The following is a 19,597-nucleotide window of genomic DNA, read 5'->3' on the forward strand; positions in this document are numbered from 1 at the left end:
AAATAAACAGGTGAAATTTCAGATTAATAAACTTTTATAATTTGGGTTCTACTTCAATTTTTATCAATGCAAAATTAGGGTTCATTCAATATTACACAAAATAATGAAGCGTTATCAAAGGAAACAAAATTCCTCTGATCATTAAAATTTCCTTGCAAATTTCAAATAAATTCAGTTAAAAAGACAGTAACTGTAAAGCTGAAATTTGTTTAAATAAAAAAATTTCATAACATTTATACTCTGAAAAAAGTCCAGCGAAAGTCCTTTTCTATTTGTGAGCATTTGAGCATAATAATATACTGGTTAATCACAAATGATTAAGCAGGAAATAGTATAAAAATAAAAACAAACAGATTATTTAAAGACTAAAGTTAACTTCCGGCTGGCCAGCGGATGGATTATTCTCTTTAACTGAATAAACAATATTATATGCTATTAACAATATTATATGCTATAAACAATATTATATGAAAAATTAGCATGCTGCATTTATTTAAACGGTAGAACCATTTTAAATTGTAATAAAAGTATAGAATAAAAACTCTATTCAAAGACAGCAAAGTAAGAAATAGCTTCTAAGATTTTCTATTTCTGAAATACTGGAGTTTAATTGTTATAAAATAATAATGTTAAAGTGAGTATAGCATTCTTTCTTTTTTTCTTTTTTTTTAGGCATTGACAAAGGCAGCCCATCTTGAAAGATTCATAATTACCACCTATTAAATTTCTTTCACACAATGCCATACCTGTACACTTAGCAACATTTTCGCTCTCTCACTGTGTTTGTGATTATTAATGTTCTAGTTAGCATCTCAGGCATAAATAAAGAGAGAGTGATTTAGAAAGATGTTTAAAGTCATAAGTTGAATATTAATAAATTTAAAAATTTGTTGAGTGCTGTATGGAAATACTGTATTATTTCACATCAATAAGAACTATTAAAATTCCTAAAAGTTTTTTTTCCTTCATAACTTTGAAGTGCAGGATATATATATATATACATATGATAATTATCTAATCACTTTTGACATAAAAAAAATAAATAAATAAAGCTTTGTAAGGACCGTTTAAAGCTTATGTAATCTTCTAGGGATGAAATTTCGCAATCTGCAGAAGAGAGTCTCTTTTAAATTGCTAAGGTGGTAAACATGGTTGTTCCTTATTTTAGATAAGAAAATGGTAAGGGGACAGAAATCAACAAAAAATACATTTAATTCTGGAAAACTGCAATAGTTTAAATGAAATAGTCAGACCTCTTAAGGTTGATTTTACTTTTCCCAGATTTTGCAAACCTCGAACTATTTGCATTAATCAAAAAAAAATTTCACACACACTTATAAAACTTATTTACCTACAGATTTTCCATTAAAAAAATATTTATATATATTTATTTTAAAACTGAATAATGACTGAAAAAATTTAAATAGTAAAGTTTAAAACTTTTTACTTCAAACTAATTAATAATATGCATTTCAAATTACAAAATCAAAAATTTGCACGAAATCATATAAGACCTTTAAGATTGAGCCTCAGTGTGTACAAATCTGATAAACATATCAATATTAAAATAAAAGATGAAAAACAAATTTTATTATTTTTTTTAAATCTAATTTTTCTTTTTTAATTTTTATTTTCTTATAAAAATAATTTGATTTAAAAATAGTTTTATTCTTAAAACAAAAAGGCAGTTAATTTATATCAAATATAAAATTACAAATATTTTGCTAAAAAAAACATTAAAAATGTGTTTTTTATTATTGTACTTTCAATAAACTGAAAAAATAAAAAACATGCGGATTCAAATAGGATGTAACTGTCACAAATTCATAAATTAATAACAATTAGATAATAAACTAAATACTAAACATAACACTTTTAATCTTATCTCTTGATAACATAAAAAGCTGCCAAAAGAATACAAAATGAATATTGTAAAAATTTGCATAATATTAAGCATGGTGAACTGAAAATGTGAAATAAATAATTTGAATAGAGCACAAAAACTTAATGAAATAAACTTAATAGTGTGATTGTCTGTGACAAGACAAAAAAATTGCTACTGCTTTAGATATCAAAGACCCTAGAACTGATCTTTCAGATATTAGATGAGTGTAAGTAAAAAAAGCAGCTTTGAAATCTAACTGATATGGAGCTAATCTAGAGTAGAGTGAGTATATACAAATACTGAATTCAAGTGAAACCAGTAATAGAACTTCCAGCCTTCAATTAGTACTTATTAACAAACGGGAAAACTAATATAGGTAACAGGAACTACCAATAGATACTGGATATTTACACTAATCCAGAAGCAGAATTTCAAGTAAGGTTGCCATTTAGATATTAATATATTAAATAAACTATTTTTATCACTAATTTATTTTAGGAACATCATGAGAAAAATTTTTATTTTAAAAAGTAATTTATAATAAGTGAACTTGTTTATTTTAGATTCATTACATTATTCTTTTGAGGTAATTGGTACATTTAGGTACTAAGTACAAAATATCAGATACAACAGAGACTTCAATCTCTGGTCAGAGTTTTCAGTAGCAACCATGAAAATTTTCAGTAGTTTCCAAGCCCTTTCAGATAGTTTTACAACTAAATGTGCTTCAGTAAATTTAGGAAATTATAAAATTATTAGCAATAAAATTTAAAATTAAGGATTTTTGTGCATTTTTAAAATTTTGTGCGGCATAATAATATTGCATTTAAAAACTCCAACACAATAAATACTTTAAATAGTTGCCGAAAAATTAGATATAACTGTTACAACTACTGAAAAAAACTAACTGCCGAAAAAACAACAATAGACTGTAGCAACTTCCAAAGCATGATCATGAACCGAAGCGAATTTACAATGGAATAAGCATGACTGGGGCACGTCAATAATTAATACTTTATAATCAAAAGTAGCTTTTTGCATTAATTTTATATAAATCATATTAGAATTCAAAATATATTGGGAAAACAAGGAAAAAAATTATAACAATTGCTGAAAAAGAAATTATCAAACTCTGACTTTTCTGTAGAATACGTTATAATTTCCATAAATCGTAGTAACAGGAGAAATTCTGTAGAATCTGTAATAAAGTCTCTGGATACATTGATAAAAAACCCACCTCTTTATCTTTGATATAAAAAAAAAAGACACCTTACTCGGTATTCAATAGTTTGCTAAATAGTTAAATGTTAAGCATGGAATAATTTTCAAGTTTAACCAAATTTTAAACATGATCTATAGCTCCTCTACTAAATGTCCTTGATCATGTCAGCTACATTTAAGCCAGACAAATATGAGTTTCGTTATAAAAAATAACACTTAAACTACGGTGTATGGCACAAAAACAAAAAATTTGATGAAAAAAAAACACTTACCTGTTCAAAACCACCCAGCAACTCAATTGTATCCATTTCAGAGTTTACTGATAAAACATGCAAGGTATTCCCAGAAAGATCAGCAAGAAATCGTACTAAAGTGGACTTACCACTAGCTGATGAACCAACCTAATATAAAGTAAATAACCTCTTTTAAGAGCTGTATTGTGAGGGGATAACATTGTGCTTGTTTTAAAAATGGATTGCTTCTCACCATAAATTTATTGATTGTATGGCGAATAAAAAAAACATATATATTACAGGGTTGCCACAGCTAAAAAGGAACAAAAATAGTTGCTTTTAGTAGCCTCAAGAAGGAAAATAGTTGCCTATAAGTACGAAAATAGTTGCCTGAACAGGGTAAAAAATGTATCAAAAATAGTAGCCAAATAACTAAAATTATAGCTTATTTGTCGTATACTATGATTAGGACTGGGTGATGTCAGAAATTTTAAATCGTGATACATCGCGATATAGCGATGTATTGCAATTTAGCATATGTTCAAAAATTACCTATGGCAAATCTTTAAATCAATCAAAAATAAATAAAAAGAAATAAATAAAATCTATTACAAAAGAAAATACTAGTTCTAAACATATTCTACTATGACATCAATATCATTGCTTAATATTTTCAATTAAAATAATAAAAGAAGTCAAAGTAAAAGCAAACCCAAGTTTTTTTTCATTATTCTTAAATTAAAAATTATTTAAGATTAACTGGTTTAAAAATAATAATACTGTAACAAAATATTTTAGATAAATAAATTAAAAATTAAAAGAAAAAAACGAAAGTAGAAAACAAACCAAAGAAATGTTCACTTTAGAAAAAAAAAATTTTTTTTAAATTATTTGTTGAAAAAAACTTCATGCTTTTGAAACATCATTAGACCCTCTTTTATTTAATTATTTAAAATAATAAAAAGTAGTATTGACTAATGGTCAAATTCTGTACTTAATAAATGTAAAAATATTTTTTCTTTATTATTTTCTTTTTTGAAAATAAAATCAACTAAAAATTTATTTGTTTAAAAATGATACTGACTATCTAAAAAATTATAAAACAAACAAGTATTGAAAGAATTTTAATAAAAACTTTTTAAAAAATACTTTAATTACTAATGTTAAATTATTAAAAAGCGTCAAGACATTACTAAACTCTTTATTTAATTTTTTAAAAAATTATTTGTTTTAACTGCACTATGCACATGGCAATAAGTACGTGTTACTGAGGGAACTGAAAAGTAACGTTCATTTTTGCGAAAAAACTTCACTAAGAGTAAAAAAGTCTCCCAATAGTCCCTATTCCTGAAAATAGTTGCTTTTTTAGCCTTTTCAGGCAAAAAAAGTCGACTTAGTCGCCTAAGGTCGAAAATAGTAGCAAATAGTCGCATTTTAGTAGTCTGTGGCAACCCTGATATTATATATAGGACATATTCTGTATAAGATCAAAACCTGGGAAAGTATAAAAGCATGTGGTAGATAATACAGAACTTGCTTCTTAAGATATTTACCATGGAAAAAAAAATTTCTCCATATCATGCCAATTTATTTCATAATTTTACAGTATGGATATTCTTGGCATTATACGATTGCTTAAAAAATCTTCTTAAAAAAATAATATTTTTAATAAAATGGAATGGCATATAAAACAAAAATGCTTTTAAATATTTTATAAATTAATTAATTGAAATAAGCACATAAAAAATGTCTCAGTGCAACAAAAATAATTCACATCACATAAATTTCTTAAAACTCAAAGAAATTTACAATTATGGATAAATGTCTTTAAAATATCTGATTAAAATTAGGGAATGATCCATTCAAGGAAAATATTTTGCCTGTTTATAATTCACCTAAGTTTTAAACATTTAAAAAAATATTTTCTATTTCACATACTATGCACTTGTGAAACAATTTACATCACATAAATTTTTTTAACAAAGCTCAAAGAAATTGCAATTATGATGAAATGTCTTTCAAAAATGAGATTTAAAGATAAGAAATGTTCCATTCATGAATGTATCAATGAAAAATGCTTTAATTGTTTGTTTATGTGCTATCTAAGTTTTACAAAATTCTCCATTGTACATACTATGGAAATAAGAAGAAAAAAACTGTTCAAAATATCTAATAGGAAGGTTCTGGATAAGTTTAACACACATTTTATTGCATAATAAAATAAATAATTACGCAAATAACAGTAGGCTAAATGTTTTCCAAATTAAATAAAAAAAGATCAGCAAATTTTTTTTTAAAAATATGACTCAGAAGTTAAAGTTTTTCAAAACTATTTAAAAAAGGAAATGAATCTGATACAATTTGCCGTAAAAATAGCAAATATTTTTTTAAAAAAAAGTATATAGCTTACTAGAATAGGCATCCAATTCATTTCAATACACTTCATGAGAGATTCCAAAATGGGAAGCTGCTTATTAGCAACACATATCATGTTTGTATCAGACCAGCTTCTACTTTTACGTTTTATAGTGGAATGACCAAGTTGGATAATATTTTCAAAAACATTCAATTCAAAGAAGCTATCCACTATAGATTGCCCAGAAGTATCAGGAAATTTGGATGCAACAGTCATAAATAAACCATAAACCTGAAATACAAATATATTTTATTTTCTAAAAAATATATATATAATACTAGTTAAAATGGAAGAAAAAAAACTAAAATGTTTCTTTTAATTTTTTTATTTGAAAAATAGAATCACCTTATTTTTGTCATCTTCAGAACGCATTCGATCAGCGTAAATTAATTTCACATATTCTCCAACATTGTATTCTTCCACCTATTTAAAAAAAAAAAATTTGAATATTATAAAAGCTGAATAAATAAATACATATATATATATACAGTAGAGCGCCGATTATCTGAACCCCTACTATCCGAATGTCCAATTATCCGAACTGTGTCCGAATTTATTATTATTATTATCTTTCTAAAGTTTAGAATACTTTTTAACTTATCAACAATTTTTCTAAATTTCTGAAAAAGTAGATCATTTAGATGAAAAGACGCCAGGTTATGCAGCAGAAGAAATAGAAGACTGGTGTCGAGACAGTGAAAATGTCCCGGAATTTCAAATGATGATGAAATAGTTGCTAAAATTTTGAATGAAAATCGGAACTCTACAGACGAAGAGAAAGACGTAGGTGATCAAGTTCAAAATAGTGGACCTTCTCATATGGAAGCATGCAATTCATTAGGTATTGCAATGAATTGACTAGAACGCCGAAATGATGTTGATCCAGTTCAGTTGATTTATTTAAAAGAATAAGGGATATGGCTGCTCAAAAAAGAGATCTTCTTTGAAACATAAGTCTTTCCTGGATTTCTTTTGTAATGGAAAATAAAGAAAAATGTGGTTAAATCAGTAATTGACAAAAAAAAATTTAAAAAACTGAAATATGATTAAAAAAATTCAAAAAGTTTTAAAAAAAATAAATAAAAATGTTCAAAATTTGAATTTTTTTTTAAAACAGAGATGTTTTAGATAGTACTGCCAGTCCTAAACCTGGAAAAAGTGGGATGGCAAGTTAGTGCATAAATAATGATCATTTAAACTAGATTATAAACAATCTTCCAATTATCCTAACTTTTCATTATTCGAACGACGTTCAGTCCCGAGCAGTTCGGATAATCGGCGCTCTACTGTGTATATATATATATATATATCATACAAATAACGTAATGGGATATTATTTAATTTTTAAGAGCATAACCGAGAGCATGAAAAGGAAAAAAATCCAGTAGACTTTACGAAATAATATAAATGTCATGCTAACTATTCTTTAATATCAAAAATATTTTAAACACATGAATTTCTTTGATTTTTATAATCAATATATACAAAAATTACATTCCCCCAATCATTATAAACTTAAAATGACAAATATTTTCAATGTATGATTGACATTTAATGAATTTGAATATAGATTGCTTATAGTACTTTTCATTTATTTTTGAATTCATAAATTTCAGTAACAGATATTGAAACCATGTCAAATAGTTAGAACATATTTAACAAATTTAAAAATAGAAAGCAGTAAAAAATTAAATCCTTAGGATACTGAAAAAAATTTTTCAAGCTGATATTATATTATTTATCAGAAATATTTAATTAAATACTCAAGCAAACAATGAGCTTAATTAAATACTCAACAAGTAAAAAAACAAAAAATTCCTCTTGAAAAAAAAATTTTTTTAAATTTTAAAAAAGAGTTTTTTTATTTTTTAATATACAAAAAATTTGAGAAATTTTTTTTTTTAATCTAGTAGGCTAGGAGAAACTGGCAAAATCCAATAGCCGGTTGGATTACAAATTAAGATCAATTCAAGATGAATATAAAAAGTTGAAAAAGCTTCTAAAAAAGTGTTCTAAAATGTTTGTGACTAATAAAATAACCCAACATACTAATGCAAATAAATACAATGCAATAGAAATTGTGAGACTTTGAGAGAAATAAAATTTTACAAAATAAGTGTATAAATAAGTAAAAAATATAATATATTAATTCACATCAATTACAAATAGCAAGGGAAGGTAAAACTTTTATTTCAACCATGACCTTATAACAAACTTTGATACATCTTAATGCTTTGATACTGCTAAAAAGAAAATCTTTTTTTCTCTAAATATAATTCTTTGTGACCCATAATTTTAAGAAATATTTTTTTATCACCAAAAACTTTTTTATTAATTTAGGAAGGAACATGAAACCCAGGAAGGAACATGAAACCCAAATAAGAAAAAGATTACAACGTTAGAAAAAAATTATTCATTTCTGACGAAGACTTTTAAGATGTGTGTGTAAAGATAAGAATATTTGTTCATAAGATAGGATAAGCAAGAATCTTTGTTAATTTAATAAAAAAATAATAAAACAAAATATACAAGAAAGTAGTTACTGTGGACAATAATCTTGCAATGTATAGTAATTAGGAAAGATCAGAAAAATTAAAAGGTAAGATGTATGATGATATTTCAGAAAAGTTATTGTTACATATGGCTTTATTGGAAATATTAATCCATATACAATGTTCAACTTTAAGTGGACTTAAACAAGGAGTAAAAAGGAACAAAATTACAATAACAAACAAAGAAAACACATAACAAACGCATATTAACACAAAAAGAACACATAGTAAAACACAAAGCAAAAAAAAAAAACAAAAAAAAAGTTTATATATATATATATTTTATATTTCAGAAAAGGAAAATGAAAAAACAAAAAAACTTTTAAAAATATTAATAGAAAGATTATTTTGACTGAATTGTTAAAAAATATTTTATTCTTGATATCCCGAATTTCCAATTTTAAAAAATTTATAGTCTCTATTCGAGCCCTGGCATTTAGAACAACATCAAGTTATAAAATACATTGGGATGCACAACCTATGTCCCTTGGGCCAAAAGTGGCCCACCAAGCCTTTTGACTTGATCCTTTATAAAATTTTTCTTCAGCCATGGTCTGTAACAGTAGTTATTAATCTAGTTAACAGTTTTCCTCAGAGTATCAGAATGTGGCCATTTTTCAACATGAAAGTTCTGCAATGGGTAGTGTTATCAATGAAATGTAATCACTTGTGTAAATAAACTACCAAAGAAAAACAAATTTTGAAAATCAATAAAATATAAAAACTACTCTACTTTTTAAAATTCTAACAATAGCAATCACATTTATCAATTACTGTATTAGTAAGAATTTTTTTTTTAATAATAGTGTCTAAATAAAAGCTGAATGTTTAAATAAGTGTGCATTATTTTAATTATCTGCATCCGAGCAAAAGATTAATTATACAATTGTAACTCAGTCATATTACTTTTCAAACAGAATCTAAATACTCTCAGAAATTTTCATAACAACATTATGTTAATGTTAGCCCTCTACACTGTATTATGTAGTTTTTGTGAATACCCAAAATAATTGTCATATACATCAAATAATAAAAATAAACAACACATTAGGATTCAAAGAAAATTTTTAAAAAAAAGTAATTATAAAAACTAACTTGATGCTGATCCATAACTTCACACCAACGAAGTAAATCACGAAGATTGAATTCCCAAGGTGATCCTCTTTGGCCAAACTTTTTGTTAACACTAACTTCCTGATTCATCTGAAATTTAACAATATATTAATTTATCAGCTATTTTATTAACAGCATTTAAACACAGAATATTTTAACGATTATTGTGATTAAATTCAAAAACAATGTTAAAACTTGTTTGCTAGCATAATAATGTAACCATCTCGGTTTGAATGATATATATACATATATATAAAAGAAAAATATTCCAATAATGCCTTTTTTACAATAGCTAGGGTTTGTAATTTACCTTAAAACTCAAAAAATAGCCCAATAAAAGTTCAAATGTTTTTTTGTTTTTTTTTGGGGGGGGGGTAATAAACCATAATCAAAATCAGCAAAATATTTTATTATATAGAACCCTACTTACAAAACATGCTGCATAACTTTAATACTGAGAAATAAAAAACTAACTCAATAAGGATTGTTAAGTTAGACTTACATACTGAAGGATATTGCCTACTGAAAGATATTGTTCATAATGAGACATTTTAAAACTCTCCATACTTAAGCAAATGGGCACAACTGTAAAATAATATGCAGGTAACCATTTCAGGTAGATAACATATATTTAGATACTGTTAATTCAAAACAAAACAAAATGCAGCAGATGAGATGTGGAACATGTTTTAAGTAAAATGTTTCAAAATCGAGCATTTTATTAAAAGAGTGAAAAAATTTTCAAATAAGACAAATTTGATCGATGAATTTAATGTTTGTTCTCTTTGAAGATCAATTTTAAAAAATTATGAATGCATTTCTTTAACCAAATGAATGCACGTAGGTTTTCATGGTTTCTACATANAAAAAGTTTAAATAGTTTCTAATAAGTGTCCTAAAAGTGTCCCAAAATAATAATTGTCCCAACATAATAATGCAAATAAAAAACAATGCAATCGAAATTGTGAGACTTTGAAAGAAATAAAACTTTACAAAATAAGTGTATAAATAAGCAAAAAATAGAATGTATGTATTCACATCAATTACAAATAGCATGGGAAGGTTCCTTTATTTCAACCTAGACCTTATAACAAACTTTGATACATCTTAATACTTCTATATACTGCTAAAAAGAAAATCTTTTTTCTCTAAATATAATTCTCTGCGATCCATAATTTTAAGAAATACATTTTTATCACCAAAAACTTTTTTATTAATTTAGGAAGGATTTAAAATGATTTCTTGAATTAATTTTCAAAATATTTTCTTGGGTGTTTTCGTGAAACCTTAATAAGAAAAAGATTAAATTCGTTAGGAAAAAAATTATCCATTTCTAAAGAAGACTTTTAAGATGTGTGTGAAAAGATAAGAATATTTGTTCATAAGATAGGATTGGCAAAAATCTTGTTAATTTAATAAAAAAATAAAATATACAAGAAAGTAGTTACTGTGAACAATAATCTTGCAATGTATAGTAGTTGGGAAAAATCGGAAACATTAAAAGAAGTTAAGATGTATGATATTTCAGAAAAGGAAAATGATAAAACAGAAAATGTTTAAAATATCAATAGAAGGATTGTTTTGACTGAATTGTTAGAAAAATATTTTATTCTTGATATCACAAATTTCCAATTTTAAAAAATTTATAGTCTCGAATCAAGTCCTGGAATTTAGAACTACATCAAGTTAAAAAATACATCGAGATGCACAACCTATGTCCCTTGGGTTAAAAGTGGCCCACCAAGCCTTTTGACTTGGTCCCTTATAATAAAAAAAATTCAGGCATGGTCTGCAACAGTAAGTTACTAATCTAGTTCACAGTTTTTCTCAAATTATCAGAATGTGGCCATTTTTCAATATGAAAGTTCTGCAGTGGGTAGTGTTAGCAATGAAATGTAATTACTTGTGCAAATAAACTAACAAAGAAAAGCAAATTCTGGAAATCAATATTAAAAAATAAAAAATATTATAGTTTTTAAAATTTTAACAATAACAATCACATGTACCAATTACTGTATTAGTAAGAATTTTTTTTTTTTTTTAATAATAGCATCTAAATAAAAGTTAACTGTTTAAATAAGTGGACATTATTTTTATTATCTGCAACCGAGCAAAAGATTAATTATACAACTGTAACTCTTTGTACAATTTTATTACTTTCAATCAGAATCTAAATACTCCCAGAAATTTTCATAACAACAGCATTGCGTTAATGCTAACCCTTTACACTGTATTATGTAGTTTTTGTGAATACCCAAAATAGTTGTCACATACATCAAATAATAAAAATAAACAACACATTAAGATTCAAAAAAAAAATTTTAAAAAGTAGTTATAAAAACTAACTTGATGCTGATCCATAACTTCACACCAACGAAGTAAATCACGAAGATTGAATTCCCAAGGAGATCCTCTTTGGCCAAACTTTTTGTTAATATTAACCTCCTGATTCATCTGAAATTTAACAATATATATATTTATCAGCTATTTTATTTACAGCATTTAAACACACCATGTTTTAATGGTTATTGTGATTAAATTCAAAAACAACGTTAAAACTTGTTTGCTAACATAATAACGTAACCATCTTGGTTTGAATGATATATACATATGTACATATATATAAAAGAAAAATATTCCAATAATGCCTTTTTTACAATAGCTAGAGTTTGTAATTTACCCACAAACTCAAAAAATAGCCCAATAAAAGTTCAAATGTTTTTTTTTGGGGTGTAATAAACCATAATCAAAATCAGCAAAATATTTTATTACGTAGAACCCTACTTACAAAACATGCTGTATAACTTTAATACTGAGAAACAAAAAACTAACTCAATAAGGATTGTTAAGTTAGACTTACGCATTGAAGGATATTGCTTACTAAAAGATATTGTTCATAATGAGACATTTTAAAACCCTCCATACTTAAACAAATGGGCACAACTGTAAAATAAGATGCAGGTAACCATTTCAGATAGATAACATATATTTAGATACTGTTAATTCAAAACGAAACAAAATGCAGCAGATGAGATGTGGAACATGTTTTAACTAAAATGTTTCAAAATCGAGCATTTCATTAAAAGAGTGAATAAATTTTCAAATAAGAAAAATTTGATAGATGAATTTAATGTTCTCTTTGAAGATCAATTTTAAAAAATTATGAATGCATTTCTTTAACCAAATAAATGCAAGTAGGTTTTCATGATTTCTACATAAAGGTACAATATACACTTTTGATTATCAATATAGATCTGTATTTCCCAAAGTATTTTAGTACAGATCACCATCATCTAAGATAAGTATATAGAAAGTCATGCAACTATTAATTCATTTAAAGAGAATTCAGGATATTTCACATTAAATGTGCAGGAACATCAAAAGAAACAGCAATTTTGAGAATTTTATATTATAATATTGCATAATAATTATAGATAATTATAATTTAAAATAATATTTTGAACTTGTGTAAGCTAACTTATTTTCAATGGAAACATTTTGTTTTGAAAGTGTAAAAATTTTTTAAATTTATTTACCTACTAAACGAGTTTCATAATAATAATAAAAATGCAACTAAATTTATGTCACTATATTGGAATTAATTTTTCAGTACAGATGTTCTTAAAAAACATTGAATTTATTGAATAACAAATTAGAGTTTAGGTATCAGTCGTTATAATAAAAGAGACTTATTTGTTGAAAATATAACGGAATTTTAAGCTTTTTTGCCGTATTTCACTCTCAAAGATTTGTTTATTCCCATTTAATCGATGTCGATAAGAAAATGATGTCATTTCATAATGTGTATCGATAAAGTTGATCTATGATGCGTGCTACTTTTCCAATTAGTCAACTTCTTCATTTCCCCATGGCAGCAGAACTAGTACAACCAAATTAACAATTATGTTTCCCTTGCCTCTAACTAAAACATCAGGTGTACAGACGATATTGTTCTGGTTTCTCAACTATTTTAAATGTATGTAAACCAACTTTTCAAGTCAAGTAACAGTTGTCTCTGTCTATGACGTTTACAGTATATTTATCTCTGTCATACTGTTTAGTTTACGGTGATATCTTTTTGAAACTACTGTTCAAGTTTTTATATTTAATAAACATTGCTTTTTTATGTACTTCAGTTGTAGATAAATCTCTGCTTTTATTAAAAACAATATCAACACTGTTACCAGCAAATGTGGAAGGGTATTTGATAAACCCCTTTTTCTAAAAATACTTAAGAATATAGACTGTTTGCATAAAATAATTTTATTTAAAAATATCTGATATTAATATAGTAGATTGAAAATAAGAACAAAATTCCAATAATTATAAATAATCAAATAAGTACCTCTAGATTAAATCTATTCATGAGATTTATAAGATCATCTGGTATATTCTGATATGCAGCTGCTGTTATATTTCTCATATCTATAGGGTTCATTGGCTCCACATACACCTATAAAACATGTTATTTATAATTTTTTTTGCAATAAATAAACATTACAAGTAAAAAATAATTTATTCAACAAGAAACATAAATGAACAATTAGAGTAGACAACAAATTACCAAGGTAATCTAGAACCAACATCATTATGAATTTCTGAGTTTTAAAGTGCTCTAAATTTAAATTAAAAATTGTGTACTATTTTGAATGAGGTACACTTGAAATAAATGAACAATTTTAATTAGTTTTATACATTGCTTTTGGAGAAAATTATATCATTGTTGTAAAAAAAAACAGACATACTTATTTCTGCTTTATGTCTTGGAGATATCGACCATATAAAGTTATTTTATAATTTGATTTATTCATGATAACTCCCACTCAGTTTACACTATCACCAATTTGACCACAAAATGCAATTGAATAAAATTTTTAAAAAAATCACTTATTATAATTTTTTCTTTATCTCCACTGTTTTCAATGTTACCGAAAATTAACAAGGAACGAAAAACTTACCATTCTTAAAATTAAACAGACAGTTGCATGGCGTGGCTTAACATGTATTAAAGAATAGTTAAGTTCAGCACATGATTAGAGGATATCTGAACTCTCATATTAACTAACTCAGCGGCGCGACAGCCTTAGAGGGTCAAGGCCTACTGTGCCCATCTCAGTTTTCTTGACCTTGGGCTCTGGGGTGCAGAAGCAGATGTTCCGGTCAGGTGGTCAGCAAAACGCGGAATCCCCAGTGTTTAGTTCCCAAGCATGCTTGGTACTCATTTATCGACCCACTGAAGGGATGAAAGGCTGAGTGAACCTTGCCCGGCCCGAGGATCGAACCAGGGACCTGTGGCATGACAGCGCGAAGCGCTACCGCTCAGCCACCGGGAGTCGAGCTCTCATATTATTCAGTATATTTTGAGGTTCAACAAATCATTAAAATTTATGTTCATTTTATGCATGTAATTTTAAAAAATTTTAAAGAATCAAGGCAACATATTAGGCGCACTACAGTTTTCTGCAAGATTGTTCTTGCCGTTTTTACTTACCAATAAATACCAATAACCATATTTTACATTAAAATTACTTCAAAAATTTTAAGTGATTAATTTTTATTGATATGCAACTTATCACAGATTGCTTCTTGAATTTTGATAAAAATGAGCTTAAAATGTGAAGACACCACAATACAGATAGACACAAAAGATACACAGCAAACAGTAGCACAAATCACACACAGAACACAGATAATAGCACAGTACAGAACACAATATACAATGACAAGCTCACAAATGACAAAAGCTATCAACAGTACTTTCAAAATGCATGAACTCACAAGAAACTTTTTCAAGCATCACATCACAAAACAAAATGACAAGCAACAACTTTCAATTCTTCCAATATTATCACACATTAGAATTGAGAGTTCTCAATTTGCAACATTCAGATATAATATTTGGGAATTATGGGGTTCAATGTTGAAACCTACTCTCTCCTAACTCTTTTCTTGCTCAATGGTATTTATGGTGGTTTTACATTTTCACCTAAAACCATAGGCTCCTAGCCTGAGCTGTGTCGCCCTCTGTTAAGTGGTGAACGATTTTATGGGGTGCTAACTAAATTAAGATGAAATTAGTTTTAAGAGCACTTTAAAATTCATAATTATTTTGGTTTGATATAGAGGAATTACTTACATTTATAATTCAATATATAATATTTGTTATAAAGAGTATTGCTATTAAAATTCTTTGTCTAAAAAACGCGCCCCTTGTGATTTTTTAATATAGAGATTATAAAAAAAATAATTTAACTAAGTATTGTTTAAATAACAAACTGATAGACTGAATTTATGTTTATGCTTATTTAAAGATTTACTGATGAGTTATTTTTAACACAATTAGAATTTTAAAAAGAGAGGAAAATACTATTTAATTAAATTTTAATTAAAATTAATTCAAAATACTATTTAATATAAATTTTATAAAGAGAGGAAATTTTTAGAGAAAAATACTGTGAAGCATTTTTGGTTGAATAAATAAAAACGGTACCTGATTCAGAAGATCAAACACGGAACTTTACAAAGCAAATAAAGAACCTGATGTCATTAAATTTATCAAAATCCAAAGGATTAAATGGGCAGGCCACATTATAAGAATGGAGGATAGCAGGACAACCAAAAAAGTTTTCAGTGCCTGGCCAACAGGTACAAGAAAAAGAGGATGGCCAAACCTAAGATTTTTAGACTGCCTTGAAAAGGACCTACAAGTTTTAAAGATAATAAACTGGAGAACTTTGGCTAAGGGAAGAATGTCCTGGCATAGGCTTGTTGAGAAGGCCAAGGCCCATCTTGGGCTGTCATGCCAATGAGAAGAAGAATTTTAAAAAAATTCAATATAAATTTCAATTCATTAAGTACATTTTCAATAACTCAAAGGCATAGTCTTATAAGTTGCTTCATGACAAAAATATTGAAAACATAAATCATTTATTAATTTATTATTTTGTATGAAGGGCATTGAAAATATTGAGACTTAAAAAATGGGCATTTATTCAAAAAAGGTTACGAACCTAAGCCTTAAACAATAGTTTTGGATTGCCTAAAACATTATTAAACTATCTACAATGTTTGCTTAACCCCAATTACTACAGTCTTAAAACTCTTAAGTTAGGTTCAAACTAATTTTTAATAATTCATCACTGTAACTTTCAACAAAACATAAAATGTCTCAATCAGTTTCAAATTCAAGGCATATGTTAATGCACTTGCTACTCCTATGAAAATCCACATGCTAGTGCTGAAGCAATATCAGATGTTGCAATAGGTAAAAAATTCTGCTTTACGCTATTTATGCACATTTTTATTGTCAATAGAAACTAAACTAGGTTTGTAACCCTTACTAGGTTATCATTCTTTACAACAGAAAATACAGAAATAGCATAATGAGACAAATTTATCGGCATATTGTAAGACAGTTTAATTTCCCACAAATTTTCTTTTTGCCACGTAACAATTTTTTTAAAACAAAAATTTTTCTTTACAAATTACTGAATTTAATAAAAAATACCGATAAGTCCCATTTCTATGTAAATTCTAAGCTTTTTTAATCTTCTTTTATGAACAATTTGGAGAGTAACAATATCATTCCAGAAACCTTCACCGTGTAATGTAATTTATTTCATTACAGGCCTATATAACAGCTAAATAGAGAAAAAGCAGCTTTTCATAATTAGCTTTGATGTCTAAATATCCTTACAATCTTAAATCAGAGTACCTTGGTCAAGAACTGAAACAAACTAGTCTTTGCATATTAATATTAGAATGAAACCCACATTTGATTTACTTCCTTTAGCTAGCCCAACCGCTTTAAATTTACAATTTTAATATATCTTATTTAATTATATTTTCACTTTCATTTTCCTGGAATTGTAATAATTTTAGTTAATATTTAAAAATGAAGTATTTCCGATCACACATTCATATAAAACTTCAAAAAATAACACATATATGTAATATATACATAATTTATTACTTACTTGAGTAAATCGATTTAAAAAAGAGCGAGGAAGACCCTTACGAGATCCACCTTGTCTGTATGGATTTTGGCAACCAAATATTCTAGTATTTGTATTTTCTAGACTGAAAGTCATTCCAAGTTCAGATATATATATTTCACGTCTGTGATCTAGACAAGCATTGAGACCTTCAAGAACAGACTGAGAAGCAAGATTCATCTGAAATTGATTTTAAAAAAAAATATTTAAGATATGCACACATACATCTAAAATTTAAATAAGCATAAAGTTTAATTTTTAAAATATATTATAAAGAACAATATTTTGCAAATCATACTACCAAGAATTTTATTTTTTAATCTGACAAAGAAAATGAAACCTTGTAATGTTAAATCATTCTTATAATTGATGCAAAATAATTCAAACAAACATGGGAAATTTCAACACTGCTTAGATAAAAAGAAATACTTAAAAAATTATTTTATATTATAAGATTCTTGAGCATATTCTTAGCTACAGAGAAAGTTATCTTTAACCTTGACATCACAAGTAAAAATCTCATAAGATGGAAATTCTGAAGTGCAAAAAAATACAAATTTAAAAAGTAATAATTACAAAATCTGAGTTTACTGCAATAAATAAACATCTTCATAGTTGCTAATGAGAATTATATTCCAACTTAAGACTAATAGAAGCAAGTTTTATTTTCTTTAAGTTTTGTATGGCCTGGATCATAAAAGCTTAAACTCCTTCAACCAAGAAGGACTGTTAGTCTTTTGTTCGTTTCTACTTGATTAGAATATTGTAATTAATGGTATAAAAACAACAACAAATTACTGAATGGCACATTGCAGTACTTCAAAATTGCCGCTCTTACCTATTGTAACTCACTTTGTCCCGAAGCATTAGCTGTGACACCTCTTCTGCGAAGGAGAACTGCTAGTGTTTTTGTTCTTTTCTAAATTATTAACATCTTAACAATAATGGTGTGAGAGCAACAAAAAATTACTGAGTGATATATTGCAAAAATTTAAAATTGCAGTACTCTCTAATGTAACAGATGACATCATGAGGCAACACCTGCACTTGATGCCAGAGTGAATATTATTCACCTCCATGTTGTTTTCATTTGTGTCATTCGCAACAGTTTTAGGAGGCAATGTGGCATTATGCAGCAGGAGCAACATCCACACCTGTGTTAATCAGATTATTTTAAATTTTATAACCATCGTTGAACAGCCAACTCAATTTTGAGTTCATGAATACAAATGTCCTACTCCATAGCCTTGCTTAAACTTAATCAAGGAGACAAGGGAACTACTGGATCAAATATATGGAGACTTTTTGATGGAATTAACCTGCATTTGCATGACGTGAAAAGAGAGCTCACAAAAACCTGCCACAGTCAGCCTGATGGTAAGAAGAAAGCTAAATAATCCAAGTTTCGATAACGACCAATAGCTTTAAAACTAAAACCATTTACAGAAATTACATTTTAATATGCATCAAAATCTGATAACTAGATTGTAAAAAAATGGGACATTTTCAGAGTATATGCTAAAACATAAAATTTAAATTTTAAACCTGTATCTATACAGATATTCTTGTATTTCTTTATTTTAATTCATTTTTTAAAAATTTTAAATAAAAATTAGCTAGTCAAATTTTATATGTGTCGCTAGCTTTCCACAAAGTATAAATAATAAGCATAAACAGAATTTGAGAACTGTTGTCTAACAGCAACAGAACAGTTGCCAGTATTTAGTCCAGTTACCAGTAGTATTTCTTATGCTACTTCTCAAATTTTTAGAAAGTCTTCACTCCTATGTCTGTGTGTTTAAAGTAACTTTAAAACAGATTAAAAGTTTCAATAACTTTTGAAAAAGATTGAATGTTTCATAATTGTAACAAGTATTACTTATGATATTTTTAACGTAACTCAAATTCATAAAATTTTACCATGTAATTCACACTTATTAAAACATAGAGATATTTCAATACTATGATAAATTATCCATTAAATAAAAATTTACAAAATAGAAGTATTTTATGATTTTTAACAACCTGTGTGTTATTGTTTCACAAATAATGTTGCTGTACATATATAGCTAATCCTATGTAATAAACATGTTTAAACAATACAACATACACACCTTCCGACTTATATGTTTTTTATTGAAGAGTTTACTTAGTGATATAGTGAAATGCCAATTGAAGTAACA

General features: G+C 26.8%; 2 protein-coding genes across 3 annotated transcripts in view; one reads left to right on the top strand and one right to left on the bottom strand.

Moving 5' to 3' along the window:
- LOC107455694 (uncharacterized) overlaps nucleotides 1-898 on the top strand; it is a 70,196-nt gene extending 69,298 nt beyond the window's left edge. For both annotated transcript variants that reach the window (XR_011637622.1, XR_011637623.1), the window contains one exon: nucleotides 673-898. The gene's annotated coding sequence lies outside the window, so the exon portion shown is untranslated. The remainder of the gene's footprint in view (nucleotides 1-672) is intronic.
- LOC107455693 (midasin) overlaps nucleotides 1-19,597 on the bottom strand; it is a 248,404-nt gene that overhangs the window by 171,654 nt on the left and 57,153 nt on the right. The window contains exons 36-41 of the mRNA XM_043040480.2: nucleotides 17,397-17,594; nucleotides 13,766-13,873; nucleotides 9,403-9,510; nucleotides 6,101-6,178; nucleotides 5,750-5,986; nucleotides 3,379-3,507 (exon numbers count right to left, since the gene is read on the bottom strand). Coding sequence (XP_042896414.1) covers nucleotides 3,379-3,507; nucleotides 5,750-5,986; nucleotides 6,101-6,178; nucleotides 9,403-9,510; nucleotides 13,766-13,873; nucleotides 17,397-17,594 — 858 coding nt within the window. The remainder of the gene's footprint in view (nucleotides 1-3,378; nucleotides 3,508-5,749; nucleotides 5,987-6,100; nucleotides 6,179-9,402; nucleotides 9,511-13,765; nucleotides 13,874-17,396; nucleotides 17,595-19,597) is intronic.

The sequence above is a fragment of the Parasteatoda tepidariorum genome, chromosome 9 (genome assembly GCF_043381705.1).
Source record: "Parasteatoda tepidariorum isolate YZ-2023 chromosome 9, CAS_Ptep_4.0, whole genome shotgun sequence".
Taxonomy (NCBI): Eukaryota; Metazoa; Arthropoda; class Arachnida; order Araneae; family Theridiidae; genus Parasteatoda; species Parasteatoda tepidariorum.